The sequence below is a fragment of the Propithecus coquereli genome, unplaced genomic scaffold, assembly GCF_000956105.1.
Source record: "Propithecus coquereli isolate 6110/MARCELLA unplaced genomic scaffold, Pcoq_1.0 Scaffold508, whole genome shotgun sequence".
Classification (NCBI taxonomy): Eukaryota; Metazoa; Chordata; class Mammalia; order Primates; family Indriidae; genus Propithecus; species Propithecus coquereli.
Genome location: NW_012150930.1, coordinates 1,159,331 through 1,177,972, shown reverse-complemented (window position 1 = coordinate 1,177,972; position 18,642 = coordinate 1,159,331). Strand labels below are relative to the sequence as shown.

At 38.3% G+C, this 18,642-nt stretch overlaps 2 protein-coding genes across 2 annotated transcripts in view; one reads left to right on the top strand and one right to left on the bottom strand.

Annotated features, from left to right (window-relative positions):
* PEX1 (peroxisomal biogenesis factor 1) overlaps window positions 1–6,646 on the top strand; it is a 43,589-nt gene extending 36,943 nt beyond the window's left edge. Inside the window, exons 16-22 of the mRNA XM_012656554.1 lie at window positions 61–203; window positions 287–390; window positions 1,237–1,413; window positions 2,579–2,809; window positions 3,901–4,098; window positions 4,388–4,518; window positions 6,314–6,646. Coding sequence (XP_012512008.1) covers window positions 61–203; window positions 287–390; window positions 1,237–1,413; window positions 2,579–2,809; window positions 3,901–4,098; window positions 4,388–4,518; window positions 6,314–6,398 — 1,069 coding nt within the window. The 3' untranslated portion in view covers window positions 6,399–6,646. The remainder of the gene's footprint in view (window positions 1–60; window positions 204–286; window positions 391–1,236; window positions 1,414–2,578; window positions 2,810–3,900; window positions 4,099–4,387; window positions 4,519–6,313) is intronic.
* An 8,446-nt stretch (window positions 6,647–15,092) lies between these two features.
* GATAD1 (GATA zinc finger domain containing 1) overlaps window positions 15,093–18,642 on the bottom strand; it is a 12,305-nt gene continuing 8,755 nt past the window's right edge. Inside the window, exons 4-5 of the mRNA XM_012656562.1 lie at window positions 18,200–18,383; window positions 15,093–16,439 (exon numbers count right to left, since the gene is read on the bottom strand). Of these exons, the coding sequence (XP_012512016.1) occupies window positions 16,249–16,439; window positions 18,200–18,383 (375 nt within the window). The 3' untranslated portion in view covers window positions 15,093–16,248. The remainder of the gene's footprint in view (window positions 16,440–18,199; window positions 18,384–18,642) is intronic.

Below are 18,642 nucleotides of genomic sequence, written 5' to 3'. Positions count from 1 at the left end.
TGAGCTTACTTAAATATGAATTTAAATATTTAAATATGAAATGTTGTTTGTTTTTCCCAGAGCACAGGCAGCAAAACCCTGCATTCTTTTCTTTGATGAATTTGAATCCATTGCTCCTCGAAGGGGTCATGACAATACAGGAGTTACAGACCGAGTAGTTAACCAGTTGTTGACTCAGTTGGATGGAGTAGAAGGCTTACAGGGTAATAATTACAAATACAGAAATACACTGTTATAACAAAATTTTACCAGGTTTTAGTAAAAAAAAAATTCTTTTTTCCTCCAGGTGTTTATGTATTGGCTGCTACTAGTCGCCCTGACTTGATTGACCCTGCCCTGCTTAGGCCTGGTCGCCTAGATAAATGTGTATACTGTCCTCCTCCTGATCAGGTGACAATTTCATATTTAGAGTCCAAAACCCAACAAATGCTACACTCTTTCCTTGTGAACTTTACTTCTGCCAGGTAATAGCAATTGTCCTTAGAAGACCAGCTTTCTTAGGCAAAGGCTTTAGTCAGTTTGCTCAAAGCATAAAAAGATTCTGAATTAGATGCAAAGCCTTTCTGTTTCCCAGCCATTTCCATGCAAGTCTGAAAACTTTATAATCCTTCAGTGTTGGCTAATTGGAAAAAAAGGCAAGGAACCTAAAGTGTTATGTGTCCATGTTCTCTGTTCAAAGATCACGTACCCCATTATCCTGTCAAAAAACTCTGATACAGAATCAAGCATATGAATAGTAAGCATGTAAGCAGGTTTCATAGAGATACGATTTTCAACTGTTTCTAGTCCTATGTTGTTCCAAATCTTGTTTTCAAATTAGAAACTAGTGAATAGATGAATGAAATAACAGATAGACAAATGAATAGGCAAAGGTATAAAATATCTGAATATATGTCATATGTAACTATTATTTAAATTATTTTAATTTTCCTTTTGAAATACTTTCTTGACACACTCGCCAAAATCCAGGGAATAAGCATTGTCTGAATAAGATATTTTTTACGCCAAATAGTTAAGAATGTTGATTTTCATTCATTTTACTACCTGTGTTCCTTCTGTTAGGGAAAAAGTTCCAAGGAAGATAAATAATAGACTGGTGGTACATTTCTCAACTTACTTGTAAAGCTTATTGGATGTGTAAAGTTAATTTATGAAAAAAATCATGAGATACACAGTTGAAGATGATATTTAATTTTATTTTTTATTTGTTAAATGAATTTGTTTTTCTCCCTTCAGGTGTCACGTCTTGAAATTTTAAATGTCCTCAGTGACTCTCTACCTCTGGCAGATGATGTTGACCTTCAGCATGTGGCCGCAGTAACTGACTCCTTTACCGGAGCTGATCTGAAAGCTCTACTTTATAATGCCCAGTTAGAGGCCTTACATGGAAGGCTACTTTCCTGTGGACTCCAGGTAAGTCATATGAGAAAATTGTTGTTATGACATTTTGTGAATGATAAGAGCAGTTCAGTGTCAAAATTTCAACCTTAAAAAATACTATTTTTAACAACTTTGGGAAAACTGTATAAAAATTTAAATTGGCAAGGCATAGTGGCTCACACCTATAATCCTAGCACTTCGGGAGGCTGAGGTGGGAGGATCGCCTCAGCCCAGTAGTTGGAGGCTACAGCAGTGAGCTGTAATGACACCACTGCACTCCAGCCCGGACAACAGAGTGTCAAAAAATAATTGTTTTAATTTACCTTTAGTTGAATATTCCATAGTTGGAACATGGATTTTTCAGAGAATTTAAAATTACAAAGAGTTTAATGTCTATTTCTTTAACATTACCTTGATATTGGCAAAATTATGTTGATGTTTGAAAGGATATTATTTAATTTGAGATGTCATGAATTAGATAATATAAATAGAAAAATAATTGGAGTTTTTAGTTTTGTTTTTTTTTTAGGTCCCCAGCTTTTCATGGATTTAGTTTATTTTGTACTTTAATTTAAAAAAAATAATCAGTTAACATCGTTATTTATTTCGAAGCTCAAATTGTCCCAGTCTGACCAATAGGAGCCCTTTTTGGATAGTTCCTGTATCCTTATGATGTGTCCTCATCATTCTTTGATCACTTCCTTACTTCCAGATACAATTAGATGTTCTTGGTTTATCTTATATTTTCTGTATCCTATCCCTTAGGATTAGCTTTTTCTCTAAGGATAGTTATTTTGATTTTAATTTTTATAGTAGATAATTTTTTTTTTTTTGGAGCCAGAGTCTCTGTTGCCCTGAGTAGAGTGCCATGGCGTCAGCTTAGCTCACAGCAACCTCAAACTCCTGGACTTAAGCAATCCTTCTACCTCAGCCTCCCAAGTAGCTGGGACTACAGGCATGCACTACATGCCCGGCTAATTTTTTCTACATATTTTTAGTTGTCCAGCTAATTTCTTTCTATTTTTAGTAAAGTTTTTACTGTGTGCCTCAAAACCACTAGAGAATAAATAAGAGCTTTTTGAAAAATACCTTGAGTCTCTTTGTATTGCTCTATTAGAATGCTGTCAATGTTTATTACTTATTTCTGAGTTGTGACTTATTTAGATCTTTAAGCTAATTGTCCTTTTATGTGTTTTAGGATGGAAGTTCCAGCTCTGATAGTGACTTAAGTCTGTCTTCAATGGTCTTTCTTAACCACAGCAGTGGCTCTGATGATTCAGCTGGAGATGGAGAATGTGGCTTAGATCAGTCCCTCGTTTCTCTAGAGATGTCTGAGATCCTTCCAGATGAATCAAAATTCAATATGTACCGGCTTTACTTTGGAAGCTCTTATGAATCGGAACTTGGAAACGGCACCTCTTCTGATTTGGTATCTTATGCGGTCGCCATTACACAGTTCTGAAATATAAAGCTGTATGTTGGTATAAAGTTGGACAGTGATTTATCTCTTAACCAGCCCCACATGTTCTTTCTGGTTGATTGGTTCTTCAGTAAAATAGTCTTGTTTTTCTCACTTACACTAATTAGTAATTTTCATTCTTTGTTACAATTTTTAAGACAGGGCTGGGAGCAAGGGAGAACCAAAGTAGTGTGTGGTTGTGATTACGCTTTGGTTTCTTTCAGGTTTATCTCTCTTCATTAGTGATTTTAAAACATCTTTAGTAGCAGATCTATTTTATAGTAAACTTAAATTCTATTATTACAGAAAAGTTGAGGGTAATGAGAAATTTGATATAATAATGTTAAAAATTCCTGATAAAATGCTTTGTTTATGATAATTTCCTGGAAGGTAACAGTGAAAAATAGTAACAATGTCTCAACAAGGAAAATGTTTAGATTAACTGTGAGCAATGTCACTGTTCTACTAGCATTTAACACATACCCTTCAAAATTAATAGTGTTCCATTGTTACTTTATTGGTATATACAACATTTTTACGTATATTTACTTATATTTTTCCTGTTTTTTGTACATTTACTTTATTAATTCAGGTTTTAAAAATATAAAAGCAACCTATTTTTATTCCCAAGAATAGTAAGGTGTTGTTTCAATTCTAGTTTTTAATTCTGTTTTCTATTTCTTAATTTCTATCTAGAAATGTTCCAGAACCTTAGTGTAATTTTATTTACTGAAAACTAAGAGTAAGGCTCATTCATAATCTACCCTTGGGCATTAGTGTGTTAGATTTAAGTAACAAAGCAAAAAAAAAGAAAACCTGTTATAGCAGTTTTCACTTTATGGTGGTGCTAGATAGATATCAGTGAACCTTTATATAATAGAATATGAACTTTTAAACTTCCTTAATTTCAGTTAATTAAAAGATGAATGTAACTATGTTAAGGTTTTATTGCTTAAGATTTTTAGTTTTTATCTTTGGTAAATACATGGTGTTTTCTCTCTCTTCTTTTCCCCTCCCCGCGTTCCTGCTTCCTTCTTTCATTACTGTAACTGACCATGCAGAGTTCACAGTGTCTCTCCGCACCAAGTTCCATGACTCAAGATTTGCCTGGAGTTCCTGGGAAAGATCAGTTGTTTTCACAACCTCCAGTGTTAAGGACAGCTTCACAAGAGGGTCACCAAGAACTTACACAGGAACAAAGGGATCAACTGAGGGCAGATATCAGTATTATCAAAGGCAGATACCAGAGCCAAAGTGGAGTATGACTTTTTTTCCCCCCATTATAATTGTTGAAACTTCTTATTGTTGTTCCTTTTTTGTATATATTTTTTTGATTTGTAAATGAGCTATATTTATAAACAAGGGACTGAAACATATTGACTCAGGCAAATGGTTATGCATTTCCTTGCTTCCAAACAATTTTTAGTTATAAGAAAGGAAATGTACAGTCTCTTGAAAAAACTGACAAAAAAGAAATAACGCTTGGACAGCCACTTTTTTCATCACATCCCTAAGTTAACTTTTTATTAATTTCTTTTTTCATTTAAGGAGGATGAATCCCTTAACCAACCAGGACCAATCAAAACCAGTCTAGCTATTAAGCAGTCACATTTAATGACTGCTCTCAGTCACACAAGACCATCCATCAGTGAAGATGACTGGAAGAATTTTGCTGAGCTGTAAGTAACAGATTCTGATTTGGAAGTATAGATATTATTACAGGTGACATAGTTATTCATATAGACCTTTAAAGTTGTTTTTAAAATAAAAAATATTTTGACTATTTTAAAAACCAATTCAAAAAAAATTGTGTAGTAGCTGTGCATTTAAACACCCACAATTTCGGGAGTACAAAATTTGAATTCTTTATAATGGACTAATTTAATGTAAGCAAAAAATTTTTTTTTAATTAAAAAAAATTTTTTTTTAGAGACAGTGTCTCACTTTTGGCCCAGGCTAAAGTGCAGTATCAAGATCATAACTCATTGTAACCTCGAACTCCTGGGCTCAAGCAATCCTTCTGCCTCAGCTTTCTGAGTAGCTGGGACTACTGGTGTGCACCACCAAGCCCAGCTAATTTTTTCCATTTTTTTGTAGAGACAGGGTCTTGCTATGTTGCCCAGACTGGTCTCGAACGCCCTTACCTCAAGCAGTTATCCCACCTTAACTTCCCAAAGTGCTGGGATTACAGGCATGAGCCACTGCACCCAGCCTAAAGTTAGTTAACTTTGAAGAAATAAGAAAAGGAGGAAAATTATATAGCTTGCAAAATTTGTAATGAAAAAATATACCTGTTTCGCCTTCAAAATAATTTATATTTTATTAATCTCAAGAACATTTAAATACATTCAGATTTATTCATTGGTGGACAATGTTTAGTACACATTTGTATTATAGGCTTCTTACAATTGACTCTTTGGTCCCTTGTGAATCTGAAACCCATAGACTTGGAACCATTCTAGGTCAATGATTCAACATAATTCAATTCAAGAAATGTTTATTCCTGGTCTTTAGAAGCTGCAACCCTTTCTTGTTTAATTTTTCAGTACCTTGGAGGGTGTATGTGTTTGTGTGTGTTTACGTACATTAGTAATATATATTTATTATAGAAAAATCAGAAAACAATGACAAGGAAAAATAAGGAAACAAATTTCCCTTAACCCCACTACTTTCCAAAGCATAGTTGTTTGTATGCTTGTGTATTTTTCATACTCCAATAATAACACTCTGCACATATTGCTATATAACAGTCCCCTTTATCCATATACATCTTAAACATTCTTTTATATTTTAAATATATTACCACTTCATTATTTCTTTAATGTCATTTTATAGTGTAGCTATGCTATAATACAGTTTTTGGACATTTAAATTGTTTCCAGGCTTTTAATGTTATAAGCAGCATAGTAATGAACATTCTTGTAGCTAAATATCCTTTGCACATAGCCTTAATGTTTTCACTGGGTTAGAGGTAGAATTTTTGCTTTACAGAGTACTCAGGTATTTAAGGCTTTTGAAATGTGTTGCCAAATTGCCTTCTAGAAATACTGTACAATGTATATTCCAACAACAATATGTGATCAGGCCACTTCTGCACCCTCACTAACGTGGAGTTTTGTAATGTTTTTTTGAATATGTCCCATTTGATTGGAGAAAAATTTTATCTTGCTTAACAATTTACATTTCTTTTATTAAAACTAGATAGGAGTTATAGTTTTTTAATACTGTTCATTGCCATTTGTATTTTATCTTTCCTAACTTGTCTCTTCATCTCATTTGCTCCTTCTTCTGTTGGAGTGCACCCTCAGAAAATTTACTTGTAAAAATTCTCTAATTTCTGTTATAAGTATTTTTTTCTAATTTGTTATACATTCCTTTCATTCTTAATATAATTTTGTTTGTGATCTGTTATCTTTTGTTTTGTAATTGTAATATTTACATGTATTAAATACTATCTCTCTTACTTATTTTAAGGTATGAAAGCTTTCAAAATCCAAAGAAGAGAAAAAATCAAAGTGGAACAATGTTTCGACCTGGACAGAAAGTAACATTAGCATAAAATATACTTCTGACGTGTTTTTTTGGATAGCTTGTCCCTACATTGTCACAGTAAAAAATGGTGTTTTTAAATTTCTTTTTGATTTAACAAATTTAGTTAATCTGTGAAATCACAGATTGGTAAATGCTGGGATTATGTAATGATCAGAATTACTTGAGATTAATACTGTAGAATAAGTGGGGATATTTATAACAGATTCTGTATTTTATTTCCTATAATTCTATGTTAAAATGAAATAATATTGGCCAAATGGTAACACTAATTTATTTCTCCTTTGAAGAAAAGACAGTAGAGAATATAATTAAATTTCTTGGAATTTACAGTTATATATTCAACATCTTTAGCATTTGACAGATTTTATGCTTAGCAACTTCTTGACTGTTTTGGAAATAAAATGTCTGATTATCTACTGATCCAATGATCTGTTCTTGTTATATCAGAAAATGGGGAATTTACATACAATTCAAATAAATTCAATTATCCCCTCCCCCAGAAATGAGATCATATCCCCCTAATATACTATATCTAGCTCCAAGTCCAGGATCTTTGAATGACGTCCATCCCTCTCCTGATTCTGGCAGGATTTTATCTTGATATTCTCTGATCTGTGAACTAAATTGTAAAGTCAGCCACCATCAATACAAATTGTGTTTCTAACTTTGTCATAACAGGGTAAGGGAAAAGCAAAAAAGGGAAAGTTAATTAAAATATACAAATAAATACATAAGACAGCAACGAAGGATGTATAGTTAGTGACCCTTGACCCTTCTGCAGGAAATATGAAGCCATGGCTAATATTTTTTTATTTCTCTGTTCTATTACTTATTCTGTGTTCCTCTGACTTCAGCCATCACATCAGTGGATTGGAAACCTTTTCTAAGTGGGATATCCTGAAACTGTCATTCCCATCTGAACCTTTAGTAGGCCTGCCTAAGGTCGCATCTTCCTTTAACTATCGTCTTTGGCCACTATAGCCCACAAGGTTCCAGCCATACCTTCCCCATCCCCCACTGTTAGCAACAACTCTGTATTCCTTTACTAGAATCAATTTACTTGGTCAACATCATAACCCTCCCCTTCCAAACCATTGGAATTATTGTTGTGTTCCCTTGGTAGAACCACCTCCTTTGGTTACCTCTAAACCAGCAAAGCCCAGAATCACAGGGAATGGAAGCAAAGATTCTGTGGGTCATTAGGTGTAAAACTAGAAGTGCCATCCCCCTGGCACTTTGGTTCTCAGATCCTTGTATTAGGGCCATGGTCCCTGGCTCACAGCATGTACTAAGTATACTGCATCTTGTAGAGCAGTACCCCGGCCTCACAAACACTCGTCTCCCCAAAAGTCCAGCTGTGTCACGTTAGTGAATTCCGTAGGCAGCCACTGCCTTACTCTTTTCACTATAAAGTGAGTTTCATGATCAGCAGCAGTGTCGTTTGCGATAGCATAACAACGTGAAAGCATTTAGTAAGTCCATGAGAGGTGGTGTTGGCCGAAGTTTGTAAGACAGACAAAGCAAATACAATTCCAGTATGTATCCCCTTCAAGGAGGGCAAACTGCTGCCTCCTCTGTGATAGAAGAGGGTCAGATGCACCCAACCTGCTGCCGGGCTCCGGCTGGTCTCCCCTTACACGGTTGCTCACTGCGGCCGACAGGCTGTCAGGGTAGCCAGGCAGTCGGGTCAGCCGTGCTGAGGGGAAGTCCACATTGTGGAGGCCACATGGGGACTCCCCATCCCTGCCACCTTGGCCACTTTGTAGATGAGCCTAGTAAGCAAGCACTGGGGCAGCTGGGAAAGAAGGCTGGTTGACATCCATAGAGAGCACCTGATTTTTTTTTTATTTCAGCATATTATGGGGGTACAGATGTTTAGGTTACGTATGTTGCCCTTTCCCCCGCTTCCCCCCAAGTCAGAGCTTCAAGTGTGTCCATCCCCCAGATGGTGCGCATCGTACTCATTACGTATGCGTATACCCATCCCCTCCTCCCCCCTCCCACCTGCCCGACGCCCAGTAAATGTTACTCTTCTATGTGCACTTAGGTGTTGATCGGTGAAACCAATTTGCTGGTGAGTACATGTGGTGCTTATTTTCCCATTCTTGGGATACTTCACTTAGTAGAATGGGTTCCAGCTCCCTCCAGGAAATTACAAGAGGGAGAGCACCTGATTATTAAAAGCACTGAAGGCTTTTAGCTGAGCACTCGCGCAGGACACAAGTATTCTTGCTCTACCGGCCCATCCCAAGAGCTCTGGCATACTTTTCCCCCAGACCTCATGGCCGGTTGTGCTCTTTCCAAATTTCTGATCATCTGGTTAAGCTATTAGCCACTATCTATGCATCACCGCAGATTTCTATATCAGACATCTCTCCCTCCTGATAAAGTGGAGGAGATACGTTCCTCAAAAATTCTGCTCCGTCGGAAGATTTCCTGTCTCCACTGTTTGTCAGGGCTACCCCCTCAGTATTCCAGCAATGCTTTCACTCTGACAAGTAGGAGTTCCGGGGCTCCAGGAATTAATGTTAGCGCAGACCCAGTGTCTCTGACGGTCCCCAGAATGAGTGGTTATTTCCCAGGGCACCTGGGAAATGGCCTGGTGAGCGGCCTTGGATCCTCTGCGGAAGGCTTGGAGGAAAGAGGATTCATAACAAGAACTTGTGACGGTGTCGCAGGGCCCTTCCCTAGACACCCGGCTTCTTCATTCTTGGTCTGGCCTAGGCCTGAGAGTTGGGTCCACACCCATGACTAGAACTAGATTGTGATAACGCAAATCAGGTGTTTGTTTACTAACAGGAAGATTATTATTTTTTTTTGAGACAGTGTCTCACTGTGTTGCCCGGGCTAGAGTGCCGTGGCGTCAGCCTAGCTCACAGCAACCTCAAACTCCTGGGCTCAGGTGATCCTCCTGCCTCAGCCTCCTGAGTAGCTGGGACTACAGGCATGCGCCACCATGCCCGGCTAATTTTTTCTATGTATTTTTAGTTGTCCAATTAATTTCTTTCTAATTAATTTCTTTCTTTCGCTCTTGCTCAGGCTGGTCTCGAACTCCTGAGCTCAAGCAATCCTCCCACCTCGGCCTCCCAGAGTGCTAGGATTACAGGCGTGAGCCACCGCGCCCGGCCAAGATTTTTTAATTATAAGAATCAAGTAGGATCTTTGCCCGTGTATGTTGGTCTTAAGGACACCACAATTAGGCAGCACTAAAGATCCCTGCAGATCAGACCGTTGTAATTAACACACTGGCTTTCCTGCCAATTATGGTAGCCGCTTCCACCTGGCCTCTCACATCGCAGCCTGACCTCTGCCTCCCAGGAGCCATACCTCGCCACTGCCATCAGCCCATTTCTATCGCAGTGTCTCCCACTTGCATCCTGATGTTGCACATTCTGTAGATTAGCTCATTCAGTATCCATTCCAACACCCTCGCCCTTGCCTTCCATTTCTCTCTGGAAAGCGAATTACTGAGTTACATGATCTCCATTGCGGCCATATGTGACTATTTGTGTGACATAGTTCTGGACAATGAGTGTAGGTAGAGGTCCCCGGGGCAGGCTTCGTTTCTGGAATGAGGGCACAATGCCTGGAGATACAGCAACCGTATTGTAAATATGAGGGTGAAAAACCGCAGGCCACTGATGGTAGTGCAAGAAAACAGAAAGATCTTGGTTCTCTGATGGTGTCACTGAGCTGACATACCAGACTGAATGTCTTACTCCTAGAAGTTTTTTATGCCTGAGATTAACCCCCTTGTTTACTTCTCTGAGTAGGGCTCATATTACAGCCAAGATCAATCCCCATCCCAGATGACATCATCCAGCTGATACCTCTCAAAGTCTGCCCATCCTTAAACTTCCAGCTTGCCAAAAACCCCATATAAGATCAGCAGTCTGCTCTGCTAAGGCAGCTGACCCGCATAGCACTCCCTTACCGTATGGCAAGCAGGAAGTCCAGCTTCGTGTTTTTATTTCAGATATTGCATGGTGGTCTCGCCATCTTTTGACACTGCTTCCCTAACGAGTATTAACAATTCCTAACCTGAAGTCTAGCCTGATTGGGAGAACACCTGGTGGGAGCCCAGATTATCAACTTGCTGGGGTTTTAAAATTTTTATTTTATTATAGTTTTTTTTCTCACAGCCATATTTCCAATTACCTAATGGATACTGAAGTCTAGGAGATGCCTTATAATCCTCACATTACAAACAAAACAGACATAACGCATCACCTAGAAAGCGCCAACTGGAAAGCTACTGCTGATTTTTCACCTTCCACGAAGTTACACTCATGCCTGCCTTCATTATCCTTCTCCCTCATTCTCTATTTTCCAACTGGTTATTAAATTTTGTTGACTTTATCTCCCATATATCTTTTTTGGGGGGTGGGGGGAGGACCACAGGGTCTTACTCTGTCACCCAAGCTGGAGTACAGCAGTGTGATCATAGCTCACAGCAACCTCAAACTCCTGGGCTCAAGCCATCCTCCTGCCTCAGCCTCCCGAGTAGCTGCGAGTAGCTGCCACCATACCTAGCTATTTTTTTAAAATTATAGTAAAATATGCATAACAAAATTGATCATTTTAACCATTTTTAAGTGTACCATTCAGTGTCATTAAGTACATTTACCATGTTGTTCCACATCACTACCATTTCCAGAACTTTTTTTTATCACCCAAAACAGAAACTTTGTATCCATAATATTCCTCTCTCCCTCCAGTCCTGGTAACCTCTATTCTATTTTCTGTCTTTCTGAATTTGCCTATTCTGGGTACCTCACATAAGTGGAATTATACAATATTTGTTCTTTTGTGTTTGGCCTATTTCACTTACCTTAATGTTTTCAAGGTTCGAATGCTATAGCATATATCAGAATTTCATTCCTTTTTATGGCGAAATAACATTTCATTGTATGACTATACTACATTTTGATCATCCATTCATCTGTTGATGGACACTTGTGTTGTTTCTATCTCCCTCAGTCAGCTCGGACTGCTGTAACAAAATACCACAAACTGGGCAACTTAAACAACAGACATTTCTTTCTCACGGTCATGGAGGCTGGAAAGCCCAAGATCAAAGTGCTGGCAGATCTGGGTTCTGGTGAGAGCTTTCTTCCTACCTTGCGGACAGCCACCTTCTGGCTGTGTTCTCACATAGTGTGCAGAGATAGGAAGGCTTTGGTCTTTTTTCTTCCTTCTTATCAGGACGATAATCCCATTATGGAGGATCCACCTGTGTAACCTCATCTAAACCTAATTACCTCCTAATACCATCACCTTGAGGGGTAGGGCTTCAATATATTAATTTCGGGGTGAAATACAAACATTTAGCTCATAACACCATCTTTTGACCTAGATATCTATTTTAAAATAGCATTTTTCCTGATTATATAAGTAGTGGAAGCTAGTAATACAAAACTCAAAATTAAAAATGTATAAAGAAGAATATCATGTCCCTGACCTGGGCAGAGCGGCACTTCGTTGGTGGTGCCAATCTCATATCAAAGCCACCCCTTGTTTATCCTAGCTTAGCTTTGGGTCTGTACCCCTGCCTGCTTCATGTCTTGGACAGATGAAAAAAAAATTTATTTTTAAATGAAGAAGCATATAAAATTTGCTGTAATTCCAACTATTAAATTGTGGACATTTTATTTCCAGTTTTTTTACGTGCATATATACTCATGACTATATGTTTTTTCTACTAAATTAGAATCTTTATGGAGTTTTGTATCTATTTTTTACACTAAATATTTTTATAAGTATTTTTCCATTACTAAAAATTCTTTGTAAATAGTAATTCTGTTGATTGCATAAAATTCCATTACAAACATATAAAAATTCATTTCTCTATTGGATCTTTAGATTGTTACTGTTTTTTTACTACTTTAAACAATACTTTCACATTGTATCAGAATTGGTCTCTGTGACCAATAGCATAGGGCAGAAGTGATGGTATGTCACTTTTTCCAGATTAGATTATAAAAAAGATTGTGGCTTCTGTCTTGGGTGCAGATGCACTCCCTCTCTGTCATGATCATTTGCTCTGGGGAAGCCACGCGGTGAGGAGGGCTGTGGAGAGACCCACGTAGTGAGAAAACGGAGCATCCTGCCAACAGCCACAGGAGGGCACTGTTTCCCCCTTTATTCTTTGCTTTTTAACGTATACAAACTGTTTACAATCCAACCTCGCTTCCCCTATACGGTCTCCTTCGTTACTTTTTAATTTAAAAAAAATATCAAGCCGGGCGCGGTGGCTCACGCCTGTAATCCTAGCTCTCTGGGAGGCCGAGGTGGGCGGATTCTTTGAGCTCAGGAGTTCAAGACCAGCCTGAGCAAGAGCGAGACCCCATCTCTACTAAAAATAGAAAGAAATTAATCGGACAACTAAAAATATACAGAAAAAACTAGCCGGGCATGGTGGTGCATGCCTGTAGTCCCAGCTACTCGGGAACCTGAGGCAGTAGGATCACTTGAGCCCAGGAGTTTGAGGTTGCTGTGAGCTAGGCTGACACCACGGCACTCTAGCCCGGGCAACACAGTGAGACTCTGTCTCAAAAAAAAAAAAATCAAATTCCTATACATGGTAAAAAAAAAAAAAGCCAAATAATTCTAAATACAGAGTTTTTATAATGAAAAACATTATGGAACATTTACAATGAAAAACAGCAGTTCCCTGCCTTCTCCTTCAGTGTCTCAGTAACTGCATCAGTCGGAATTTGATCAGAGAAACCACCACTGGGAGCGTATAAAATAAGGGATCTATGATAGAAGTTGTGCGCCATCGTGAGAGCTTGCGGAATGGTCTGTGTTGCATCTGTATTTGGTGCTGGGGCCTTAAGTCAGCAGGGCCGCAGTCTATAAGGCAAGAGGGACTTGAAGTGGGGGAGAGGAAAGACATCCTTGGACCTGTATCAGTCTCTCACTCTCCCCAAGCCTCCACCTCCGGGGACACAGGTGCCCTGCAGAAGCTGGTGGCCTCGCTCTGTCTCCCAGGATAGAGTGCCGTGGCATCAGCATAGCTCCCTGCAGCCTCCACCTCCTGGGCTCAAGCAATCCTCCTGCCTCCGCTTTCTGAGTAGCTGGGACTATAGGCATGAGCCACCATGCCTGGCTCAGAATTGATATTATACAATTCTATATTCTGCTTTTTTCTCAGATATTATGAAACTTTCCCTTATCACTAACAATTTTCATTCCATATGCACAAATGCACAATAATTTGAGTATTCCCTTCTTGTTGGTCATTCAGGTTCCTTCTCCTTGGTACTGACCTTCTCCTGGCTTACATTTCTTGGGTGTGGGAGGTATACCCTCCTGTGAAAAGTATGGCTCACACATCTGGTGTGAAGTAAGCAGCACAGTTCTTAAAACATGCCCAGGACAGCCAAATAAAATCCACACAAATGCCTCTCCCTTTTCTGATGCATGACAGAAACTTCATTCTGTGTATCCTGTATCCTATATCTGTATATACACAACACACATACACAAAAATACACACATACACAAAAATAAATGCATACATTTCCCTCCATTGTTTATATGATTTCACTTACTTACGGCTGAAATGGACTTGTGATTCAAACTTCTTGATGGAAAACTTCTTAGGCCTGGACAAGCCTCTCACAGCGAAGAGCCAGAATGGTTTAGGATAATTTTTTTTTTCACATACTCATGTTAAACTTTATTTGTGTAAGAGAACTATTTTAAGTTCATGTTAAAAACATCCTTTTTAAAACAATCTTTAAAACAATTGAATACTAATCCAGAATGTAACAGTTTGAAATTCTACTTGACTATTCACAGTAGAATTTGAAGTTAAACCAAAGTTAGTATAAACTAGTATTAACTAAAAGATCAACAAGCATTTTAGTTAACAGTATTTAATTTGGACTCTAAGCATCTCCCACAAGCAAGGACTGGGTTAGGTGCTATGAGAGTTGCAAAGTAAGTAAAACACACCATTGCTGTCATCCAGGGAACACAGGGTTGGGAGTGGGGACAATGGAAGTAGAAACTCAAATGCAATGACGGAATAGGAGATTGGTTTCAAGGAGCCATGGGAGTCTAGAAAGATCTCACGGAGAGACAGAATTTGAGGGCCTGAAGAAAGGCCTTTGGTAAAGTTGAAGGAACAGTATGGACAAGGGCTCAGAGCCAGGAAAATAAGGGTGTACAAGGGAAACATCTCAGTGGTAACGAGAAGGGGGAGACCAGGCTGGGACCACAGAGCAGGGCCACATCGGGGAAAGCCTTAGATAACAGGAGAAATTGACCCCCTAAGCGATGGGATCTATCACATTGGTTGAGGAGGAAAGTGGAAATCAATTTTTATTTTAAAAGCTACTACACAAGTATCTACCAATTTATAAACAAATGGCTAGTTTATACACTGGTTTTTTAAAATGTCCTCATTTTAATAAATATCTTACATTAAGTGTTCGTTTTACCAATCATTCTTTGATTTTCCTAAAATCTATTACTTACTGATAATGAATCTGTCTACTCCAAATTCTCAGTACTATAATACTGTTTTTTGGGTTTGTTTTTTAAAACCATAGTTGGGTAGAAAGTCCTATTTAAATCATTTACATGAAGTAAATAAAATAAATCCAAAGCAAATACATACTGAAAAATACATTTTAATCCAAAAGTTTTGAGCATTAGCATTTAGAAAGTTATTTACAACGCTATTTACAATCAGTTTTACATGTACATGGAGCTATCTACAATTGCTTCTTTCTAACTCACAAACTGTAACTGTGTAGAAAAAGGGTGACAGTTAAAGCTGCTACAGCTCAAAATCACTATGATCCACTTAGATTCTGACAAATTCTCCTGGGGATGAAAAATGCTGGTTAAGTCAGGACAGGAGAGGAGGCAAGTGTGGACCACCCCCTCCTCCCCTATTCTTCCATGCTCCTCCCTTACTCAACTGGCCTGTGCTGGAAGTAAGAGCTTCACTGAATTCTGGACAATTTCATGTACAATAGGGCTTCCCAGGCCAAGACATACTTTTATTCCTGTTACTACGGGTCCACTGCAGATGGTTTAACTTTGGGGTAGACTTTAAAGATACCAACGCTAATGACCTATCTAATCACTTTAATGATTGCGCAGCCATCATTCTAATGGTGGTCAAGAACTACCAACTGGGATGCCTGACCAGTACATGTTCCCCATGTGGCTCTGGTAAAGCTGACTGTCCGTACTATAAAATCTTACGGTTTGATTGGAAGCCTCCTTTTGACGGAGAAATAGTGAAGAGCACATCTATTAAGACCAACTAAATGATTCTGGATACCTTTTGCTACTGAAGAATTAGAAGAAAGTTTTTAAAAACCTGGGCTAATAAAATCATCCACCAATCACTTTCCTTATGGTTAAAGCAGCCAAAAGTCTGGCACAGCATTTTCTAGATGAGAAAATGAGGCTGTGTGGCTTTGTGACAGATTGACACTGTTGGTCACAGCTACATTTTATTTGATTAAGCCCTTAGTCAGAAATTCAAACTTTAATTAATATTTATTTCTTGTAGAAAAATAAAATCCATTATGAGAGTCTCTAGAAATAAATTATGAGGAAAAATAGACACTACCTTTTCCTAATGGTCTCCCTGGAAGTTACTGCCTTTGCCTGGAAGATACACATATAGAATATAATATTTAACTTCAAAATATATTTCATTCTTTTCTATCCCTTTTAATTTGCTAAGTGACTGGTAATAAACAATCTAATGATTACTGGATAGTAGGAAAAAACCTTTTTCCATTTAAGAATTTCATTAAAGAAGTATGTGGCATATCTTATAATAGTATGAATATAAAATAACTGGAAATCCAGTTTTGATTTGTTAACTACACGTGGTTAGCAACTGTTTCCTTAATAGTCATTGCAGGAGTAGGTCCAACGTGAGTCCATATATAGCCCTTCTCCGGTCTGGTGGGAACCGTGGGGAATGGTGATGACCGTGACTTGAAATACTCAGAAGGTGCGTGACAAACAAATTCCAAGTATTCCATCTTCCTTGGAAGATCTTCTTCTGGCCCTAGAAGGCAGCCAATGGAAAGGTTAAATACATTTTTGAACATATATATTATTTTCAGAAAATGTTAAAATTTCTAGCCCCTAGGAGAGAGCACGCTGGTGGTGACCTGACATTAGCCCTTGAAACATGCATTACTCTGAAGTCATTCTCCATCATCATTTTTTCTTCTTCAACTGCTTAAGGAATATGGCATTCTCCCCCCAAAACAATGACTCCATAGGGAAAGGATTCTAAAAATAATACTGAACACTTACATAATGTTTATTATGTGCCCACACTGTTCTATGTACTCATACATATCAATACTTTGAATCCTCACAACAACCCCCTGAGGTAGACACTATTATTATTCCCATTTTATATATGAGGAAAATGAGGCAGGAAAGATTAAGGAATCTGCCAAAGTCACACAGCTGGTAAGTGGCGGGGCTGTCAACTCAGATAGTCTGGCTCAAGTCTGTGCCCTGACCTCAGGACAGGGATGCACATCAGAACCCGGGGATTAGGAAGACGAGGTGGGGGCCAGGATGTCAAGTGTGGCATGCAGAGGGATACATACTAGAATTCGTAAGATTTTAGAAATAACTGGAACAGTCCTTTTAGAAGCTATTTTTGAACATATTTTTATAAGTAACCTAAATAACCTAGTTCCTGAGTAATAAATTATTTTAGTACAGTTTAACCCTGGGTCACTTGGAAAAAATCTTATCCGTACCACTTTTCAGTAGGGTGCACATTGCTCTAGCACATTGCTCTAACTGATAGTACTCAAGCTCCAGCTATATAACATGTCCCTCATATTTTCTATAAAGTTCTTTACTTTTTCTGTACTTAATTATGCTTATGCTTTTTGGTTATAGAATGAACTGTGTCCCTCTACCACTAAATTCATATGTTGAAGTTCCAATTTCTTTTTATTTTATTTTATTTTTAATTATTATGGGTACATAATAGTTGTGTACTTTTATAGGGTACATGTGATGTTTTGATGCAGGCATACAACGTCAATTGATCAAATCAGAGTAATTGGAGTATCCATCACCTCAGGCATTTATCATTTCTTTGTGTTAGGAACATTCCAATTCCATTCTTTTAGTTATTTTAAAGTATACCCTAACTTATTCTTGATTATAGTCACTTTGTTGTGTTATCAAATATTGTTCCTTCTATCTAACTACTTAACTATATTTCTGTACCCATTAACCATCCCTACTTTATGCCCCCCTCCCCAGTCCCCTTCCCCACCTCTGATACCATCATTCTACTCTGTCTCCACAAGATCAATTATTTTTAATATTTAGCTCCCACATATGAGTGAGAACATGCAAGATTTGTCTTTCTGTGCTTTTTGAAGCCCGAATTTCTAATATGATGGTAATTGGAGATGGGACCGTTAGGGAGGTAATTAAGGTTAAATGAAGTCAAAAGGTGATGCCCTAATGTGATAGGATTGGTGTCCTTATAAGAAGAAACACCAGAGGGCTCTCTCTCACGTGCACACAGAGGAGAGGCCATGTGGGGACACAGCAAGAAGGTGGCCACCTGCAAGCCAGGAAGACAGGCCTCACCCAGAAACCAATCTTGCCAGCACCCTCATCTTGGACTTCAGCTTCCGGAACTGTGAGAAAATAAATTTCTGTTGTTCAAGCCATCCAGTCCATAGTATTTTGCCATGGCAGCCCAAGCCGACTAATACATTCTTTTACATAATACTGAAGAATGAACAAAGTTCAAGAACCTGTACCATCTGTCAAACTCACCTATGATATAGGATGCGGGGTCAAATTGGTCTCTGGGGCTAGACAGAGTGGGAATGAGCCACGTCAGGGCTGCACTCTTCTCACAATACTGGTCCTGGATAAAACCCCGGATCTGAGCATAGTACGGCTTTCCGTCTTGTTCATCAATCACAGAAACCACGTCACCGATTTGGTAATACACTCCCTGGGGGAAACAGAAGATAAACCCATATTTAAAATAAAAATAGAATAGTACCACAGCTATGAATGAAACTTCTTTAATATGAAAATAAATTTTCAAAGTGGTCAATAAATGTCTTCAAGATGGTCTAATATATCAATGTTTACATGTTTGATGCCAATATCTGAAGTTGTTTCCCCTTTGAATGAAAAAATGTATATATATATATATATATATATATATACACACAGATGGTTTAACTTTGGGGTAGACTTTAAAGATA